We start from the raw sequence: 18050 nt of genomic DNA, 5'->3' as shown, positions 1-18050 counted from the left end.
TCAACCTCCTACCACAAGTGACAATGAAAAAGACAACGAAGGCCAATTTGACATGGGTCTTATCCTTTCATCTCCAAGGTGTTTTCCTTCCTTATCTTTTTTCATTACCCAAGGTTCCTACTTATACACCATATTGGATAAAGAATGTTAACGATAATTTTTTCATAACTTATAGTTTTCCAAATAATATCATTTCTAAACAATCTTTTCCAACATGGTCTGTGTATAGAACATCTTTTTCTGAACTCCCAACATTTCAACATACTAAGTCATGTTTGCCTATTTCTTCTTGTATTCTCTTATCTAATTGCAAACTGGCTTTGTTTTATGCAGGAGTACTGAATTCGTGGACGAATTCTCTCCAACTTGGGGAGTATGATGAGAATCAAAAAGATGTTATCAATAGAAGAAATGGACAAGGGCCAAAGCATTTAAAGTTCTTCTTATTAGTCTTTGCAAAAGATGAGGCCCAAGACCAAAGCCCAAGCCCAAGAAAGCCCAAGTCCAAACCATGAGGGGCACGGCCAAGCATTAAATAAAAGAGCATCATTTGAATTACTTTTGTATAGTTGTAGGAGGTGTGAATATTAAATAAAGAGTGTGAATAGTTAGGGGGGTGTAGACGCAATTTTAGGAGGTGCTAAAAATAGGAAGTGGATCACACTTACTTCATGACTAGGTGGCACCAATTTGAATTAGATTTAGAGGGAAATTTGAATTTCATTAGCTTTACATTTCAGCACCTCTAAAGATTATAAATAGAGGTGTATGCTCTTGTAAAATTCAGATTGGAAAAATAGAGTAAAGTTACTATGCTCCATTTGTGAGTGATTGTGAGACTAGTTCTCCTTTTCCTTGTCTTATCTTGTGATGCATTGGGAGCATTCAAGTGGCGGCAAATCTGCACTTATCTTGGAACATTCATCATCCAAGTGGCGTGTCCATTCCCAATCCTTGCTTCAATCACATAAGTCATCTTCCTTCATCTTGTTTTTCAATTTCAATCTGTTATTTTGTTTCTAGGTTTTGTTCTTCAATTTTAATCGGTGCATTTTGTTCTTTTGATGATTTCAATCGGTAGATTCATTTCTTCTTTCAATTCTGTCTAGTTTTTGCAATTTACACATTTCAATTGTGTTTCTATTTGTGTTCTTGTTTTGTTCTTGCTTTCCTTTCAATTCCGCCAAGTGTTTGTGATAAGGACCTGGCACTCATGATGTATATGAGTTTGGCTCTTCATTTGGATGGCTTTGTCCTCCATTGATTTGTCCTTAAGCTTCCTTAAAGTGTTGTTTCTTAACAAAGTGCCTATGCAACTCATATCATAAGCCCACACAATTCTTGGTACTTCTTCTGCCCACGCCCCTTTAGCTTTCTCTAGTCTTCGCTTCAACCCCCTCAGCAAAATTCTATTCGCGGACTCTACCTGCCCATTCGTCTGGGGGTGTTCGACTGACGCGAACACTTGCTTGATTCCTACCTCTGCGCATAACTTGCTCATTTCCAGGCTTGCAAACTGGTGCCATTGTCTGAGATGAGAGGCCTCGGCACACCGAAGCGGCATACAATATTCTTCCATACGAAATGTTGTACCTTATGCGCAGTGATCTGGGCCACTGGTTCTGCCTCTATCCACTTCGTGAAGTACTCGATGGCGACTATCAAGTACTTCATCTGCCTTATCGCCAGAGGGAAAGGCCCCAGAATATCGATTCCCCATGTGTGGAAAGGCCACGGGCTGTAAATCGATATCAACTCCCCTGGAGGCGCCTTGTGCCAGTCAGCATGCATCTGACACTGCTTGCATCGCTAGGCGTATCTCACACAGTCTTCTCTCACCGATGGCCAATAAAACTCCGCGCGAATCACCTTGGAAGCTAGTGATCTTCCCCCTACGTGGCTTCCACAAATCCCCTCGTGGAGTTCCGAAATGATCCTCGTACACTCATCGCCACTCACACATGTAAGAATTGGGTGCGTGAACCCATGCCTAAACAGCACTCCATTAACGAGAGTATAGCTTGCAGAGTTCTTCTTTATCTTCTTTCCCTCTCCAGGCTCTGCTGGGAGAATCCCATCTGCAATGTATCGCCTATAAGGCGTCATCCACGTGTCCCTTTCCTCCAAGGCACATACTTGCACACACTTCTCTTCCTTGGGCGAGGCCGCATAGGTGCTGATGCAGGGTGTCCTCGCCGTATCTTGAATCAAAGAGCGATGGCTCATTGGCTTTCCTCTTGCTGCACTGATGTGAAGAACATCAACCCTATTATCTGCCATAAAGTTTCGCGGTGTCTTGAGCGTTTCTTGGATGACTGTCCTCTGCCTTCCCCCCTTGCCTGAGCTGGCCAACTTGGCAAGCAGGTCAGCTCTGGCATTTTGTTCTCTTGGGACATGCACCAGCTCAAAAGCGACGAAAGCTCCCTTCAACACTTCGACATACTTCAGATACGTCGTCATCTGTGGATCCTTTGCTTGGTACTCCCCTGTTACCTGCTCTGTGACCAATTGGGAATCACTCTTCGCCAAGAGGCTTTGCGCGCCCATTTCCTTGGCCAAGAGCATTCCAACAATTAGAGCCTCACACTCCGCTTGGTTATTGCTTGCCTTGAAGGCGAAGCGTAGCGCTTGCTCGATCAACACCCCGTTGGGTCCCTCCAAGACTATTCCCGCGCCACTCCCCTGTTGATTGGAGGACCCATCAACTGAGAGCATCCACTGTGATCCTAACTCCACCTCTTGGGGGGCACCTCCTGGTGAGAGCTCTGTAACGAAATCTGCGTAGACTTGCCCTTTGATGGATCCCCTGGGCTCGTACTGGATATCAAACTCTGACAGCTCCACTGCCCAACAAACCATCCTCCCAGCGACATCTGGCTTCTGAAGCACCTTCTGAATGGGGAGGTCCGTCACCACCACCACTGTGAAGCTATGAAAATAGTGGCGGAGCCTCCTAGCCGATAACACCACTTCCAGTGCCGCCTTCTCCAACGACTGGTACCTCGACACTGGGCCTTGCAACACTTTGCTTACAAAATAGATGGGTCTCTGCACTTAATCCTGCTCCTGGACCAGCACAGAGTTGATAGCCCACTCAGTCACTGCGAAGTACAAGTGAAGGGGGACACCTGCCCGTGGCTTGCACAGCACCGGAGGTGTCGCCAAGTACTCCTTTAGCTTAAGGAATGCTGCTTCGCACTCATCTGTCCATGCAAAACGGCTATTCCTCTTGAGGCACTGGAAGTAGGGGTGGCCCTTCTCACCTCCAGCAGACACAAACCTTGATAAAGTTGCCATCCGCCCAGTCGGCTACTGCAGTTCTTTTACTGAGGTTGGGCTCCTCATGGCAATGATACCCACACACTTATCAGGGTTCGCCTCTATTCCCCTCTCTGTGAACATAAAGCCCAAGAACTTACCCGCCTCAACCCTGAAGACGCACTTCTCGGGGTTCAGCTTGAGGCGGTACTTTGATATGGTGGCAAACAACTCTTCCAGATCCGCTGTGTGCCGCCCCCTCTTATGCGAGGTCACCACCATGTCATCCACATAGGCCTGGACGTTCCTTCCCAGCATGGGTGCAAGAACCTTGTCCATTAGCCTTTGGTAGGTGGCGCCCGCGTTCTTCTGCCCAAACGGCATCACCTTATAGCAATAACTACATGTCTCTGTCATGAACGCCATTTTGCTCTCATCCCTGGGGTGCATCTTTATCTGGTTGTACCCCGAAAATGCGTCTAAGAAGCTCAGCATCTTGCACCCTGAAGCGCTATCTACCAATGCGTCGATGCTGGGTAAGGGGTACGAATCTTTAGGGCACGCCTTGTTTAAGTCCGTGAAGTCGACGCACATTAGCCATTTTCCATTCGCCTTCTTCACCAAGACGACATTGGCCAGCCACTCAGGGTATTGGATCTCCCTGATGTGCCCAACACTTAGCAATTTCTTCGTCTCCTCCTGCACGACGAGGCGCCTCTCCTCGTTGAACTTCCTCCTCCTCTGTCGTACAGGGCGAACCTTGGGATCCATGGTGAGGTGGTGGCATAAGAAGTCTGGGTCGATGCCTGGCATGTCCGAGGCGGACCATGCGAAAGCGTCTAGGTGGCGCGAGATCATCGCCGCCACTTCATCCTGCTCCTCATGGCTCGGCAAACGTCCCAACTTGAATACCTTGCCCCCTATCTGCCTCTCCACCACGTTGTCTACTGGTTGGGGTCGCCTGTCCCGCGCACTTTCCGCACGAGACTCGCTTTTGCTGCATTCTATTACAGGCGTCGCCCCATCAGGTGCTTTAGGCGTCGCCTCCTCTGATGCTTCTCCATGGGCGAGGCCCCCTCATATACTTCTTCCATGAGCGAGGCCTCCCGATGTGCTTCTTCTAAGCGCCCGTATTCCCTAGGCGTCGCCTCCGCGTGTGAGGCTTCGACAGGCGTTGACTCCGCGGGCGTTGCCTCATCAAAGGGCTCTACCTCCATCGGCGTATCCGAAGCAAGCAGGTGTTCCATCACCATGACCACGCCCCTCTTCATTTTTAAGCTATTTTCATAGCATTTTCGGGCCTCTTCTTGATAAGATTTGATCACGATCACCTTGCCACTAAGGTCTGACAGCTTCATCTTCATGTGGCGCGTGGAGGCCACTGCTCTTAGCCTATTCAGCGCTGGTCTACCCAGCAGAATATTGTAAGCTGAATTGGCATTGACTACCAAGTATCAAATGCTCTCTGTATGGGACGTCGTTCCGTCCGTGAACGTCGTCCTTAGCTCCAAGTAGCCTCGTACTTCCACTTGGTCCCCTGCAAACCCATACAAGCATCCAGTGTAGGGCCTCAGCAGGTCAGGGGACAACTGAAGTTTGTTGAAGGTCAACCAAAACATGATATCCGAAGAACTGCCCTGGTCGACGAGAACTCTATGCACCTTTCTCCCAGCTGTGACAACCGAAATGACCACGGGGTCATTGTCATGTGGGACAACATCACGTAAATCAGCTTTCGTGAACACCAGGTCTGTCTCCCATGGATCGTTCGAACCCTCTCCAGCAACTAAATTCACTGACCTCACATACCTCTTGCACTGAGAGGCAGTGGGTCCTCCTTCTGAGAAGCCACCAGAAATGGTGTGTACCTCTCCGTGCATTGGCATTTCATGTGCCTGATCTTCCTCTGGCACTGCCAAGGCCACGGCCGTAGCAGATTCGGCCAGGTAATCTTTCAGAAATCCATTTTTCACCAGCTCATCTAACTGATCGCCCAGCGCCAAGCAGTTGTTGATGTGGTGTCCAAATGCCTCGTGGAACTCGCACCACGAGTCTTTGTGAGGTCCCAACACTTTATCTGTCTTCACTGGTGGCCTCAGCCTGTCAGCTATGTTTCGCACAACAATAAGATCTTTAAGCTCCACCACGAAATTGTGCCTTATCGGCATGTTCCCTTCCCTCGCCGGCCTGTTTCCCTCTGCTCGACCCCTAGCTTGGGGCCTCCTCGCCTCGTATGGGCGTCTCCTCTCCTGGTTCTTCCTTTCCGTCGTTGCCTCGTTGACCCTAGTGGGTTGTGCACGCGACGGTGCTCTCGGGCGTGTGGGTGCAACGCTTGTGCGCTTCTCGCACACCTCGCCCTCAGTGTCGATGTGTTCCACAACACGACGCCTTATCTCAGCAAAAGTTCGGAGGCGGTTGCGAATGATTGACTCACAGAAAGGCCCAAGGCACACCCCTTTTCTGAATGCGTAGAAAATCATGGGCTCCTTCGTGGTGCCAACCTTCACCACCTGAGCCCCAAAGCGATTGATATACTCCTTCAAGGTCTCGTCTTGATACTGCTTCACGTCAAACAAGTCATACGAGACTGGTGGTGGAGCCCTGTTTGCTAGGTACTGCTCCCTAAATAACTGGGAAAGCTGTGTGAACAATGTGATATGGCCATCTGGAAGACTGATGAACCAATCCATGGCCATGCCAGTCAGAGTGCTCATGAAGAGCTTGCACCTTACGGTGTCGGAGCCGCCTACCAGCATCATCTGCGTGTGGAACGCAGTGAGATGTGCTTCGGGATCTTCCATCCCAGTGAAGGTGACCTTAGGACCTACGAATGTGTTAGGAATTACCGCCTCCAGAATCGACTGCGAGAACAGTGTAGAGAATTCCCTTGGTGGAGTGAAACACTCGCGCTCATGTGCCTCACGTAGCTCTGAGCTGTTGCGCAACCTGCGGCGCAACTCCTCATTCGTACGACAGAGCTCTTCATTTCTCGCCTGAGACGCCGCAAGATCCGCCTGCATGCGCTCTTGTTCAACCTTCAATGCCGTCATTGCCTCTTGCAATCCCTGCATCATATCCATGACTTGCTGTATGGTCAAGTCTCCACTCTCTGCGCGCATCGAACTTTGCCTGGTGGTTCTCATCTTCAGCGATTTCTTGAAACTCTTCTAACGATTACAGCGGCTCTAACAAACTTATCCGGTGGAATCGCACGAGATTGCGAACGAACGGTGAAAACTTGGTGGAACCAAATAACGAACTGTTTAAACTTCCAGGAAATGAAGAAAACGATGGAAACTCGAACTGGACTGACAAACAATCGGTGGAAACTAAATTTAATCGGAACACGAACGGTGGAAACTACGAGCAACAGCGTATCTCTACCAAAACTTCAAACAACCCAAGAACAGAGGTGGTTCTTCAGCAACTCGAGGACTCCTTTGTCTTCAACTCAGATCTCCGCCTTGGGTCATCATGAGAACCTGAAATGAAATGAGCAAAAGGCGCCCTCGCGGCCGTTTGCACTCCGACGATCAAATCAGCGAAGCAAGAACATCAAAACCTCCGTATCGGAGAACTGTAACTGAATCGTAACTAACTCTGATCTCTCTCTCTCTCTGAGTGAGTGTGTAAATTGATCAAAGTATGCAAATAATAAAACGTACCTTAGTAAACTTTCAGAGAAGCTTATATACCTTGATGTTTCAGTATTTACTGCCACGTGTCCTTCTGACTCAACCGCCATTCCACGTGGAATGCCTTACAGCGCTATAACCCAACTTAGGGAAACTCCAACGTGTAAGTCCTCCTTCTCTGGAGTGCATTTGGCGCGAGGGGTGACTACCTAGAGGCCAACTCATACGCCCCAGCTTCTAGTCACTCGCCTTGGGAGTGTATATGCCTTCCTCTCGTACCACGCACATGGTTCGCCCCTGGGCGTGGCCCTTCCTGGGTCGTATCTGTTCCAGGGATTCTCCAGAGGTTGCGTGCGTACTTCACGAGGCAGGCTACCCTCTGCTGATACTAGGACTATGGCTTTGAAGCCACCTTTCTCTTCTCTTTATCACTGTTCGGAGGTACTGGGGTCCGAGGCGTCCTTGCCCGTACCGTCGCCTCTTGGCGTGTCGTCCCCCCCGCGGTCTTTCCTACCCGTGGGTATCGGGGGATGACAACACCGAAACCTGAGTCTGCCAGCGCCTATCATGGCGACGCGTCTTCCTGGTGACGCCCATACCTGGCGACACCCAAACATGGTCGCGCCTGCCTCTGGCGACGCCTACTTCAGGCAACGCCCAAACTGGTCAACCTGTTGACTTTCTCCCCTGGGCCCCTTGGCAGGTCCTACCACGTGTTTGACTTTGACTTTGGTCAACGCTCGGGGACGGGACGATACAGTTTCCCTCAAATTTGAGATTTGTGTAGAACACTCTAATCAAATCTGAGTAGATGTTCCCCTTCATCTCCAAGAACTTTCTGAGAGATTGATCTTTGAGCAACTTCCTTACATTATCTAGCTTTTGGCTTTTCAGCCAATCAAAGGAAACAACTTTGGGGTTGTTTATCACCTTTGTGCGAGTCTTAAATCTATACCTTTCTATAATATCATTATCTCTAGAAAAACATCTTTCTAGTCTCCCTCCAGATCTTACTGCTCTGGTTTTAGCTCTCTTTGAGGTGGGAGGAGTTGAGTCCATGATGGCCAAAACAGGGGCAGAGAGAACTCACACAAAAAAGATTAAGACATGTTGCAAGAGATGTCTCAATTGGTTGTTCTTGTGAAACAGATCAACTGCAACAGATTTTAAAGCAAAAATAGAATCATATTGCATTCAATGACGTGAGTGGGTACCAAATTTTCAGAGAGAAAAGACTTGACCAAGCCCTGCACAGAAAACGTCAGAAAAAGCAGAAAATCACATGGTCATCACATGTGATCTTTGACTAGTCATGAAAGCTCTTCAATTTTCAAGATTTTGGAATATATTCCTTCATGACTTGTTGTAACTCCTTTCTGAACGTGATCAGCTTTCAACACAGGTTCATTGACCAAGGATTCTTTCGTTAATGTGATCTACAACAGACAAAAACTCAAAAACGTAATTAAATTGATTCCTTCACAGTGTTGTCAGACACAAAACAATCGGTTGTTTCGAGGAAACAATCGGTTGTTTTTCTGCAGCAGTAAAATTGATTTTGAATTTTTAATTATAAGCAGAAAGAATTCAAAGCGGATGAATTTGAACATTTTAAAAGAGATATTTAAACATGATTATGAACTTTGAACATGAATAAAGGCTAGAGATAAGGAAGGTCTTATCCTTTGTGATGATCCTTCATTGAGCCATATGCTTTTGATCAAGAAGCCTCTTTTTGACCATTGAGACCCTTTGGACAGATACAGAACATTGATTCAGTTTCAATGTGAACCTTTTTCTTCCAAGAACTTGATAAGATGACTCAGTCTCTCACACTTCTTTAGATTTCCTGCATAAACATGAGTTCAAACAAGAAGATTTGGTCCCTTTACAAATGTGGGTCCATTTGATTTCTTTTTCTCATTTGAAACCACACATCCTTTAGGAATCCATTTCATGAATCCTCTTGGAACAAAAAACTTTCTTATTTTGCAGAATCTAACCGAATGACCCTTTTTAATGCAGTAAAAGCATGTAACAACCGGTTGTTTCGACTTAACAATCAGTTGTTTTACTGGCTTTCTTGAATTTTTTTTTGAAAACTTATCTTGTTTGTTTTGTGGATTAAAACCTAAGCCAGCCTTTCCAAAAACACAGTTTTGAGATGCCAAGACATTCTCAAAGTTATATTTTCCTTTAGAAAGCTTATCCACATTACTTACAAGATGATGCACTTTCCTTTAAAGATTTTCACAATTTTCACAAATGAGAGTGTTACACTTGCAAGAAGAGTTTTTGAAATGATCTTCCAGATTTTTAAAATCCCTCTTTGATTTTTCCAGCTCTTCTTCAAGTGCCTTCACTCTCTTTTCAAGCCAGCTGTTAAGTTCTTTCAATCAGTTGTTTAAAAGAACCAATCGATTAGCTTCATCATGAGTTTCTTGAAAAGCTTCAAGCAATTCACTATAATTTTGTTCATTTAAAGAAGCACAAGAACTTACTTCACTTGAGCTGCAAGATTCATCTTCTCCTTCAGCAATCAAACATATGTTTGTTCTTTCATCTTCACTTGATGATGAACTTGATGAGGATACTTCATTCTCATCCCAAGCTATGTAGGCTCTTTTTGTCTTGCCCTTCTTTTCCTTGTAGCTAGGCTTTTTCTCCTTGCCTTCTTTGTTTGGACAATCTGCCTTTATGTGCCCTTGCTCACCACAACCAAAACAAGTATAGTTATTGGAATTAAAATCATTGGATTTCTTGTTTCCATACCTTTCTTTGTTGTTGTCTTTGTTGCGGTTCCTTTTCAAGAATTTGCTAAACTTTCTTGATAGCAAGCTAAGGTTCTCTTCATCACTATCATCACTAGATTCTTGCTTGCCTTTGTGTTTGACAACTTTCAAGGCAATACTCCTTACATGCTTGTCTTCGCTTTCTTGAACATTGAGTTGATTCATCTCTAACTCATGTTCCCTAAGCTTGCCAAACAAAGAGGCCATACTCAATGATGTTAGATTTTTAGATTCAGATATTGCAGTTACCTTAGGTTGCCATGCTCTATCAAGACATTTCAAAATCTTGATGTTTAGCTCTTCCTTTTCAAAGGTCTTGTCAAGGCTCATGAGATGATTGATGATGTGCGTGAATCTTTTATGCACTTCAACAATTCTTTCACCCTTGAGCATTGTGAACATCTCATACTCTTGGATTAGAGTATGCTTTCTAGCTCTCTTCACCTCATTGGTACCTTCATGAGTTACCTCCAAGGTGTCCCACATCTCCTTTACCGATTTGCATTGAGAGACCCTGAAAAACTCATCTGAATTCAAAGCAGAGGTTATTATGTTTTTAGCAGTACAATCAAAATTGGCCTTCTTGCTTTCAGAATCAGTCCATTGAGACCAAGGCTTTTCAATGGAAGATCCATTTTTTTCAAATTTTGGGACAAAAGGACCATTTTCAATTGCATCCTAAATACCTCTGCCAAGTGATTCCACAAAGATTTTCATTCTTACTTTCCAAAATTTTGGTAGTTCAAACCACAAAACAGAGGTGGTCTGTTGATTGAAGCACCTTCCCCAAAAGGTAGTCTATCAGCCATTAAAAAACAGTTTTAGGATCACACTTGAATAAGTTTTGATCTCGCAGGGGATTCGAACGTCGAAGGATTCGCCACGTCAAACTCTGTCTTCCGCAAGAACGCTCCAAGCACTCCACAAGAACTCCAAGCAAACCTGCGAAACACACCAAACGGCGCCTCTAGCGGCCGATTGCACTCCAACGCTCAAATCAGCCTCGCAAAACCACCAAAGAACTAAGAACTAAGAACTAAGAATCTCAGCGAGACTCGTGTGCACTCTGTGATTCTCTCTCTCTCTGTGTAAACTAGTAACTTGCAAGAATGAATCTTACCTCCCTCTGCATGAGCGCAAAATGCCTTTATATACTCTGTTGCGCGCCTAAGTTATCCGTGTACGAAGTAACTTAGCGCGTTTCTTCCACTAGGCGTCTCGTGCAACCTCAGCGTGAATACCCAATGTGGCTTGGCTAAGCGCACGCACCAGGCATCACCTACTGTGTGAACGATCACCTCTGCTTTGCACCATGCACGTTATGGGTTAAGAGAACACCGACCACCGACTGGCTTACTAGCTCTCTTAGGCCACTCTCGTGCACGGCACTACAAAGCACATAACTTCTCCTTTCTCTGATACTCTGCCACACAAGGCTCGTATGCAACGCTCTCGCTGGGAAACGTCCTTCGTTTCCAGCTTCACTACACACAACACGAAAACCTGATGACCATCGCTCACACCGGATGACCGATCGGTGCACCATAGCGCCACGCCCTCGGCTTCCAGGCGCTTATCTAGGTGCCGATCACGCATCCTCTCTGACCACCGTCCCCTGATCACCGATTACCACCCTGGGTGAATCATCTGCTTCCCTGGCCCACGTGTTCCACTAAGAACGGTCCACGTGGCTATCCTTAGCTGACGTCACCGACTACCGATGACCGACCGGATCAAGTTTCAAGAACCAAGCTCTGATACCAATTGTTAGAATGTATGCCTTTAAACTATAGGAGTGGGGGGGGGGGTGAATGGTTTAAAGAGGGTTTTCGCAAACTTTTAAGTCAAGAATGAAATTATTTCGAGAAACACTTGAATAAAAATTCAGTTTGCCAAAACACAAAGCAAATAAGCACAACACCAGAAAAACAATCGGTTGTTTCGCAAAAACAATCGGTTGTTTCGCAGAAACAATCAGTTGTTTATACCAGTTTGCAAATATAAAACTGAATTTAAATTTAAACCCAGAGCTACATCCAGTCTTCCCAGAAACCACTGGGGAATCCACTAAACAATCAACCCTAGATTACTTACAACACAACCAAAGAAGTGACATTGATCCCCTCAAGACACACACTTCCTTTGGTCAAGCACAACAACACTAAGAATGCTGATCTTGATCCCCTCAAGAACACACAACACTTCTCAGCAAACACACAAGGTTTCTTTCAAAAGATACAAAGGATTACACATGTTACAAAACAAATTTGAAATCAATACAAGATGAAAATCCTATCTCTCACTCTTTGATCAAAAGCAATCTCTTAAGCAATTCCCAACTTTTCAAAATCTCAATCTGTTGAAAAACTCAAATATGTTTTTCTGTATATAATCGAAGTTGTTGTTTGTTACCAAATGTTAACAAACTATTCATTGCATTTAAAGATTGGTCAAAGCATTAAAAACTAGAGAGTAAACAGTTAGAAAATCATTTAATGCTCGGTCAAAGCACAAAACAGTTTTCTATTATGGTCCCAAAACAAACAATCGGTTGTTTCCACGAATCAATCGTTGTTTGGTTTGACAGCAAGTCAACCATTGAAAATGATCCGGTCGGTCATCGGTGGTTGATGACGTCAGCAAAAGACGATCACGTGGACCACTCGTAGGGTGACACATGGACCGGGTGACTGAGAGATCAGGGAGCAGATCATCCAAAGAGGTGATCGGTGGTCAGTAGTCAAGTGGCCACCGATAGACCAGTTGGCAGAGAAGTCAGGGGACAGATCACCCAGAACGGTGATCGGTGGCCAGTAACTAAGCGGTCATCGATAGATCAGTTACCAGATGAACACTTGGGGGCAGAACGCGAGAAGCAATTGAGCACCGATCGGTCATCGGATGCATGGTCATCGGGGGCTCGTGTTACACGCAGTTAAGCTGGGGTTGAGGTTCCCAGCAAGAGCGTTACGCACGGACCTCGCATGAACATGTCTCAGAGAATCGTGCATGAGAGTGGCCTGAGGGGAGGCTAGTAAACCGGTCAGTGATTGGTGACTTCCTCAACCCGTTACGTGCATGACATCGCGAAGGGGGAATCGTTCGCATAGAGAGCAATGCCTGGTGAGTGTGCTTAGACCAGCCACACCTGGCGTTCTCCTGAGAGTATGCGATTTACCCAGATGAAGGGAATGCGCTAAGTTACTCCGCCAGGGGATAACTTAGACACGCAGTGAGAAGCGCTAGAGCCTTCAAGTAATGACACATGTGTGGTTAGTTGCATGCCTCCACGTGTCATCATTTGAGAGGGACGCAGTCCAGACAAAGGTGCACTCTGTGCCGCTGAAGGTACAGACAATCGCAGACACGCGCAGACACTCCCGTTTTACTGATTCTGGAGGTACGTTGCCACAGAAAAGCACAATAGGATTCTGACACATGCCAGAGAGGCATAACAGAATTCTGTTAGGCGCAGATACAGAAGGAGGCATAAAAGAGAATCAGAGTGAGATTCAGGGGAGAGTTTTTTTTTACACGCTGTTTTTACACACATTGTTTTTCTAGTGATTCTGTGATCTGACTTGAGCGTCGGAGCGCCACCGGCCGTAGAGGCGCCACTGTGTGTTTTTCAGGTTCTCAGAGAGGCTATCTGTGGAGCGGACTTGAAGGGCAGGTGGTGTCAAGCTGGTGAGGAAGATCGTGACGAGGCAACGCTCTTGCGCTGAGTCAACCGGCAGGATCAAAAAACAATTTTCAACCTTTATAAAAACACCTAAGGATAAAACAATCGGTTGTTTCGACAAAACCACAGGTTGTTTTTCACTTAGTTTGAAAAACACTTTTCTTTTAAAAGGATTGAAAATGCTTATGCTTTGGATTCAATCAAGAGTGGATTATACATAAAGTCTACCCCATATCCTATCTAAAAGACAGTTCAGAAACAACAAACACATGTAGCCTTTCATCAACCTTCAAAGGGTTTGGATTCTTCAAAGCTTAACAACAACTCAATTTAAAGAGTTTAAGGAAGAAAAAGGTGCACAAACAATTTATACTGGTTCACTCTTAAACCAAGAGCTACATCCAGTTTCCCAGAAACCACTAGGTAATCAAAACCAAATTACATAAACACACCACCAAAGAAGTGACCTTGATCCCCTCAAGAAACACACTTCCTTTGGCTCAGCACACACACCAAGAATGTTGATCTTGACAACTTCAAGAGCACACAACCCTTCTTGGCTTTACAAAACCAGAATGTACAAAGTTTTCAAAACGAATTACACTTGTTATAGAATGAACTGAAATCAATACAAATGTAATTCTATTCCACTTCTCTCTTGAATAACCAAAGCTCAAAGTGAAAACTCAAATGTTTGAAAACTCTTTGTGAAAAACTCAAATATGTTTTTCTTTCTTGTTGTTTGTTATAAAACATTAACAAACTATTTATAGCATTCAAAGAATGGTCAAAGCATTTAATGCAGAAGCGTATTTTGTTATAAAATCATTTAAAGCTCACTTAACTAACAAAACTAATTCTGTTAGAGTTTTCAAACAAACAATCGATTGAAAGAGCGAATCAATCGGTTGTTTTGGTTTGACAGCAAGTCAACCATCCAAAACAGTGTTCAAACTTTTTCGAAAACACCTAAGTATAAAACAATCGGTTGTTTTGACAAAGCAACAAATTTTTTTTCACTTAGTTTGAAAAACACTTTAAACTTAAAAGATTTGAAAACACTTAAGCTCTAGATTCAACAAAGAGTGGATTACAAAGATAAACTACCCCAGATCCTACTCTAAAACACATCAACAACTTCAAGCAACTCCAGCTTTACATCAAACGATAGGATTTGGATTCTTCAAAGCTTTGATCACACTTGATTCAACAATCTCCCCCTATTTGATGAAGACAAATCCCTGGCTGCTTGTGTTGGACTTGATTGAATATGAAGCAGTTCCTGCAAAACAAAGTTTAAGGAATATACAACATCTATGGCAGCAGGTTAGAGCAGTACAAAAAGTTTTTGTGTTGTGCTTAACCAAAACAGCAACAAAAACCAACCAAAACATCAGCAACAAAGCAGCAGAAACATTAATCACTTAAACAAATAGGGTTTGCAAAATTAAAGACAACACAACATAAAATATCCCCATATTGTCTTCACAAATAGACTATATGAAGAGATAAAACATAAATTGTTCAAGATTAAACAAAATTTTAAAAGAAATAGCTCTTAAACTGGTATAGAGCAAAAACAATCGGTTGTTTCGAGCATTCAACCGGTTGTTTTTCTTCAGTCATCCTTGCTGATGAGAATCAAATAAAGGAGGTTTTTATTAATGGAGGAAGAGGACATCCACCCTCACATTTGAAGTTCTTCCTTCTAGTCTTCTCAAAATTAAAAGAAGACATAAAATAAAGATGAGGCCCAAGCCCAAAGCCCAAGCCCAAGCCCAAGAAGGCCAAAGCCCAAAGAGCCCAAGTCCATCCCATGAGGGGCAAGGCCAAGCTTTGAAATACTCTTGTATAGTTTTAGGAGGTGTGGTTATTAAATAAAGGTGTGTGAAAATGTAAAATAAAGTCACATTGTCCATGTGACTTAGGAGAGTGGTGTATGTGTAGTTTTTGGGAGGTGTCATAGTAGAAAAAGGTCACACCTCCCATGTGACTTGTTTTTGGTGGGAATTTCAAATGAGTTTATTTGAAATTTCCCACCTATTTTTCAGCACCTTAGGCTATAAATAGAGGTGCTTCCTTTGTAAAATTCAGATTTGAATTTTATCTAAAGAAACTATACTCAAAATTGGAGTGAGCATTTGGAGAGCTTTTGAGCTTCTACTCTAGTCTTATCTTGAAGGACCATGGTTTCCTCAAGTGGCGGCTTGCACACTCATCTAGGAGCATCCATTCTTCTAGTGGCGTGATCATCCAACCATTCCTCCATCTTCATGAGCATTCTCTTCTCCTTCCTTTCTTCTTCTTCAATTTGTTCATGTAGCCTTGAGTTTTGAGTTGTTTTTGTTTTGGTTCCTTTAATTTTCCAGCACCTATTTTCTGTTTGCTTCTTAATTCTGTTCGGTACTTTTGTTTTTAATTCAATTCTGTTCGGTCTCTTCTTTTCATTCTCCTTTGTTGATTCAATTTGACAATATTTGGTTCATCCAAATGAGTTTGGGATTTGGTACTTGTTATTGGTGAGTTCTTGATTTTAGAACCATGATCCAACTTCTAAGAAAGTGCCTCTATATTTTCCAGCTCAAGGTGATTCCTCAAAGTGTCAAGAATCTTGTTCTATGTGGCTATTGGAATCACATCATGTGGTATCATGAGTCTTAGGTTCATTCTTGTTTAATTGTTGAGTTGTGTGCATTTTATTTCAAGAGCTCTTTAATTTCTTGCAATTTAAGTTTCTGTTTTAGAATTTTAATTGAGTTTTCTTGCTGTTTTTCTTTTGCTCCAAGTGTTTGTGGAAAGGTTTATGGCACTCATAATTCTTATGAGTATGGTTGCTCTTTTGGAATGGCATTATCCTTCCTAGAGTTTACCTTAAGCTTCCTTTCATTTGTTACAATTTGTGTTGTGTCTTTTAATTTTTGAATCATGTCAAGTTGTGTCTTAGTCATGTTATTCCATATATGTCATTACTTCTAGTAGTACTTTTTTTGTTTTGATTGTTTCTTGCTTTGGTGTCATATAATTTTCTGAATTGATGTTGATCCTTTGAGCATTTTCTTTTTAGCATTGAGTTCATACTTGTATTCTAGACCTATACAAGTTCCAATACATCATTTTCTATTATGTCTTTGATAGTTCATCATTCTGTTTTTTTATTCCTATTAGGATTCCTCTGTTTCTGAAAAGAGTGCTTACTGTTTTTCCTTATTGCAACTGATTTACGTACTGTAAAATTCTGAAATTCTGGATTTGAGATATTCAAAGTGTTAGAAAAGAATAGAAAAAAGAATCATTCAAAAATATGAAGTACACAAAAAATGATAAATAAAATAAAAAAAGTGTACATTCCTATGTGTTGCATGAACATTTCTTTTGGCCTCATATGCATAAACATGTTCATAGTTTGTGTGATAAATGCATAGCTTGCCGCAAAGCTAAATCTAAAATGCATCCCCATGGTCTTTATACTCCTCTTCCTATCCCTTCAATGCCTTGGGTAGATATATCTATGGATTTCATCTTAGGCTTACCCAAGACATCAAAGGGAAAGGACTCCATTTTTGTGGTAGTGGATCGTTTTTCAAAAATGGCTCACTTTATTCCTTGCCACAAAGTGGATGATGCATGCCACATTGCAAACCTCTTCTTCCAAGAAGTGGTTCGCTTGCATGGGATTCCTAGGTCTATAGTGTCCGATAGAGATCCTAAGTTCTTGAGTCACTTTTGGAAGACCTTGTGGGGCAAGCTTGGAACTAAGCTTTTATTTTCTACCACTTGCCACCCACAAACCGATGGTCAAACCGAGGTGGTAAATAGAACTTTGGGACAACTATTGAGATGCTTTATTTCGGGGAATCCTAGAGTGTGGGAGAATTTACTACCCCATGTTGAGTTTGCATATAACCGAGTAGTAAATTCTACCACCTCCCATTCTCCTTTTGAGGTGGTCTATGGGTTTAATCCCCTAACACCTCTTGATCTTCTTCCTATTCCCCTTCTTGACGATGTCTTGTGCAAAGATGGGGATGAAAAGGCTTCTTTTGTGAAAACTTTGCATAAAGACATCAAGAAGAGAATTGAGAAGAAGGTTGGCAAGTATGCTGAACTTGCCAATAAGAGGAGAAAAGCATTGTTGTTTGATGAGGGCGATTGGGTTTGGCTTCACTTGAGGAAGGATCGTTTTCCTACTCAAAGGAAGTCCAAACTAATGCCTCGAGGGGATGGACCTTTCCAAGTCCTCAAGAGGATTAATGACAATGCTTATGAGTTAGATATGCCTGATACATTCTTAGGTAGTCATACTTTTAATGTCAGCGATCTAACTCCTTTTTCTGTAGGTCTCCAGAATTCGTGGTCGAATTCTCTCCAACTCGGGGAGTATGATGGAGATCAAGCCCAAGAGAACATGGAGGCCACTCATCAAGCTCAAGAAGAGGTGGAGGCACAAATGGAGGATGCCCATGGAGGTCAAAGTCCACCTCAAAGGATTACAAGAAGCATGATCAAAGCCTTGGGAGCAAGAGGACATTTATTTTCTCTTTTTGTAGTGTCTTTAGTTGAAGGTGCTTAGAGGGAAACCTTAGAAACCTCTTTTGTTATAGCATCTTTTAGGTTTTAAATAGGACCTTTAGGGGGGTGTATTAGTAGATAGGTGTAGGTGTAGTTTTTGGGAGGTGTCATAGT

At 43.6% G+C, this 18050-nt stretch overlaps 2 protein-coding genes across 2 annotated transcripts; both read right to left on the bottom strand.

The window, feature by feature from the left end:
* Positions 1 to 1809: 1809 nt before the first annotated feature.
* LOC137834147 (uncharacterized) lies at positions 1810 to 4071 on the bottom strand. Its single transcript, XM_068642211.1, has 2 exons — positions 3663 to 4071; positions 1810 to 3023 (listed from the first exon to the last, which is right to left on the bottom strand). The coding sequence occupies exons 1-2, from the start codon at positions 4069 to 4071 to the stop codon at positions 1810 to 1812; spliced, it is 1623 nt and encodes a 540-aa protein (XP_068498312.1).
* Positions 4072 to 4712: 641 nt separating this feature from the next.
* Positions 4713 to 6377, bottom strand: LOC137834146 (uncharacterized). Its single transcript, XM_068642210.1, has one exon. The coding sequence runs from the start codon at positions 6375 to 6377 to the stop codon at positions 4713 to 4715; it is 1665 nt and encodes a 554-aa protein (XP_068498311.1).
* Between the last annotated feature and the right edge of the window lie 11673 nt (positions 6378 to 18050).

The sequence above is a fragment of the Phaseolus vulgaris genome, chromosome 5 (assembly GCF_000499845.2).
Source record: "Phaseolus vulgaris cultivar G19833 chromosome 5, P. vulgaris v2.0, whole genome shotgun sequence".
In the NCBI taxonomy this organism is placed as follows: domain Eukaryota; kingdom Viridiplantae; phylum Streptophyta; class Magnoliopsida; order Fabales; family Fabaceae; genus Phaseolus; species Phaseolus vulgaris.
This window is presented reverse-complemented; position numbering and strand designations above follow the sequence as displayed.

Excerpts from the sequence above, each read along its gene's own strand:
- LOC137834147 (XM_068642211.1), bottom strand. The coding sequence starts at position 4,071 with ATGCCAGGCATCGACCCAGACTTCTTATGCCACCACCTCACCATGGAT. Across the intron at positions 3,024-3,662 it reads GGCGTTCATGACAGAGACAT|TGTTGCAAGGCCCAGTGTCG; the intron begins GTAGTTATTGCT and ends TTGTAAGCAAAG.
- LOC137834146 (XM_068642210.1), bottom strand. The coding sequence starts at position 6,377 with ATGCGCGCAGAGAGTGGAGACTTGACCATACAGCAAGTCATGGATATG.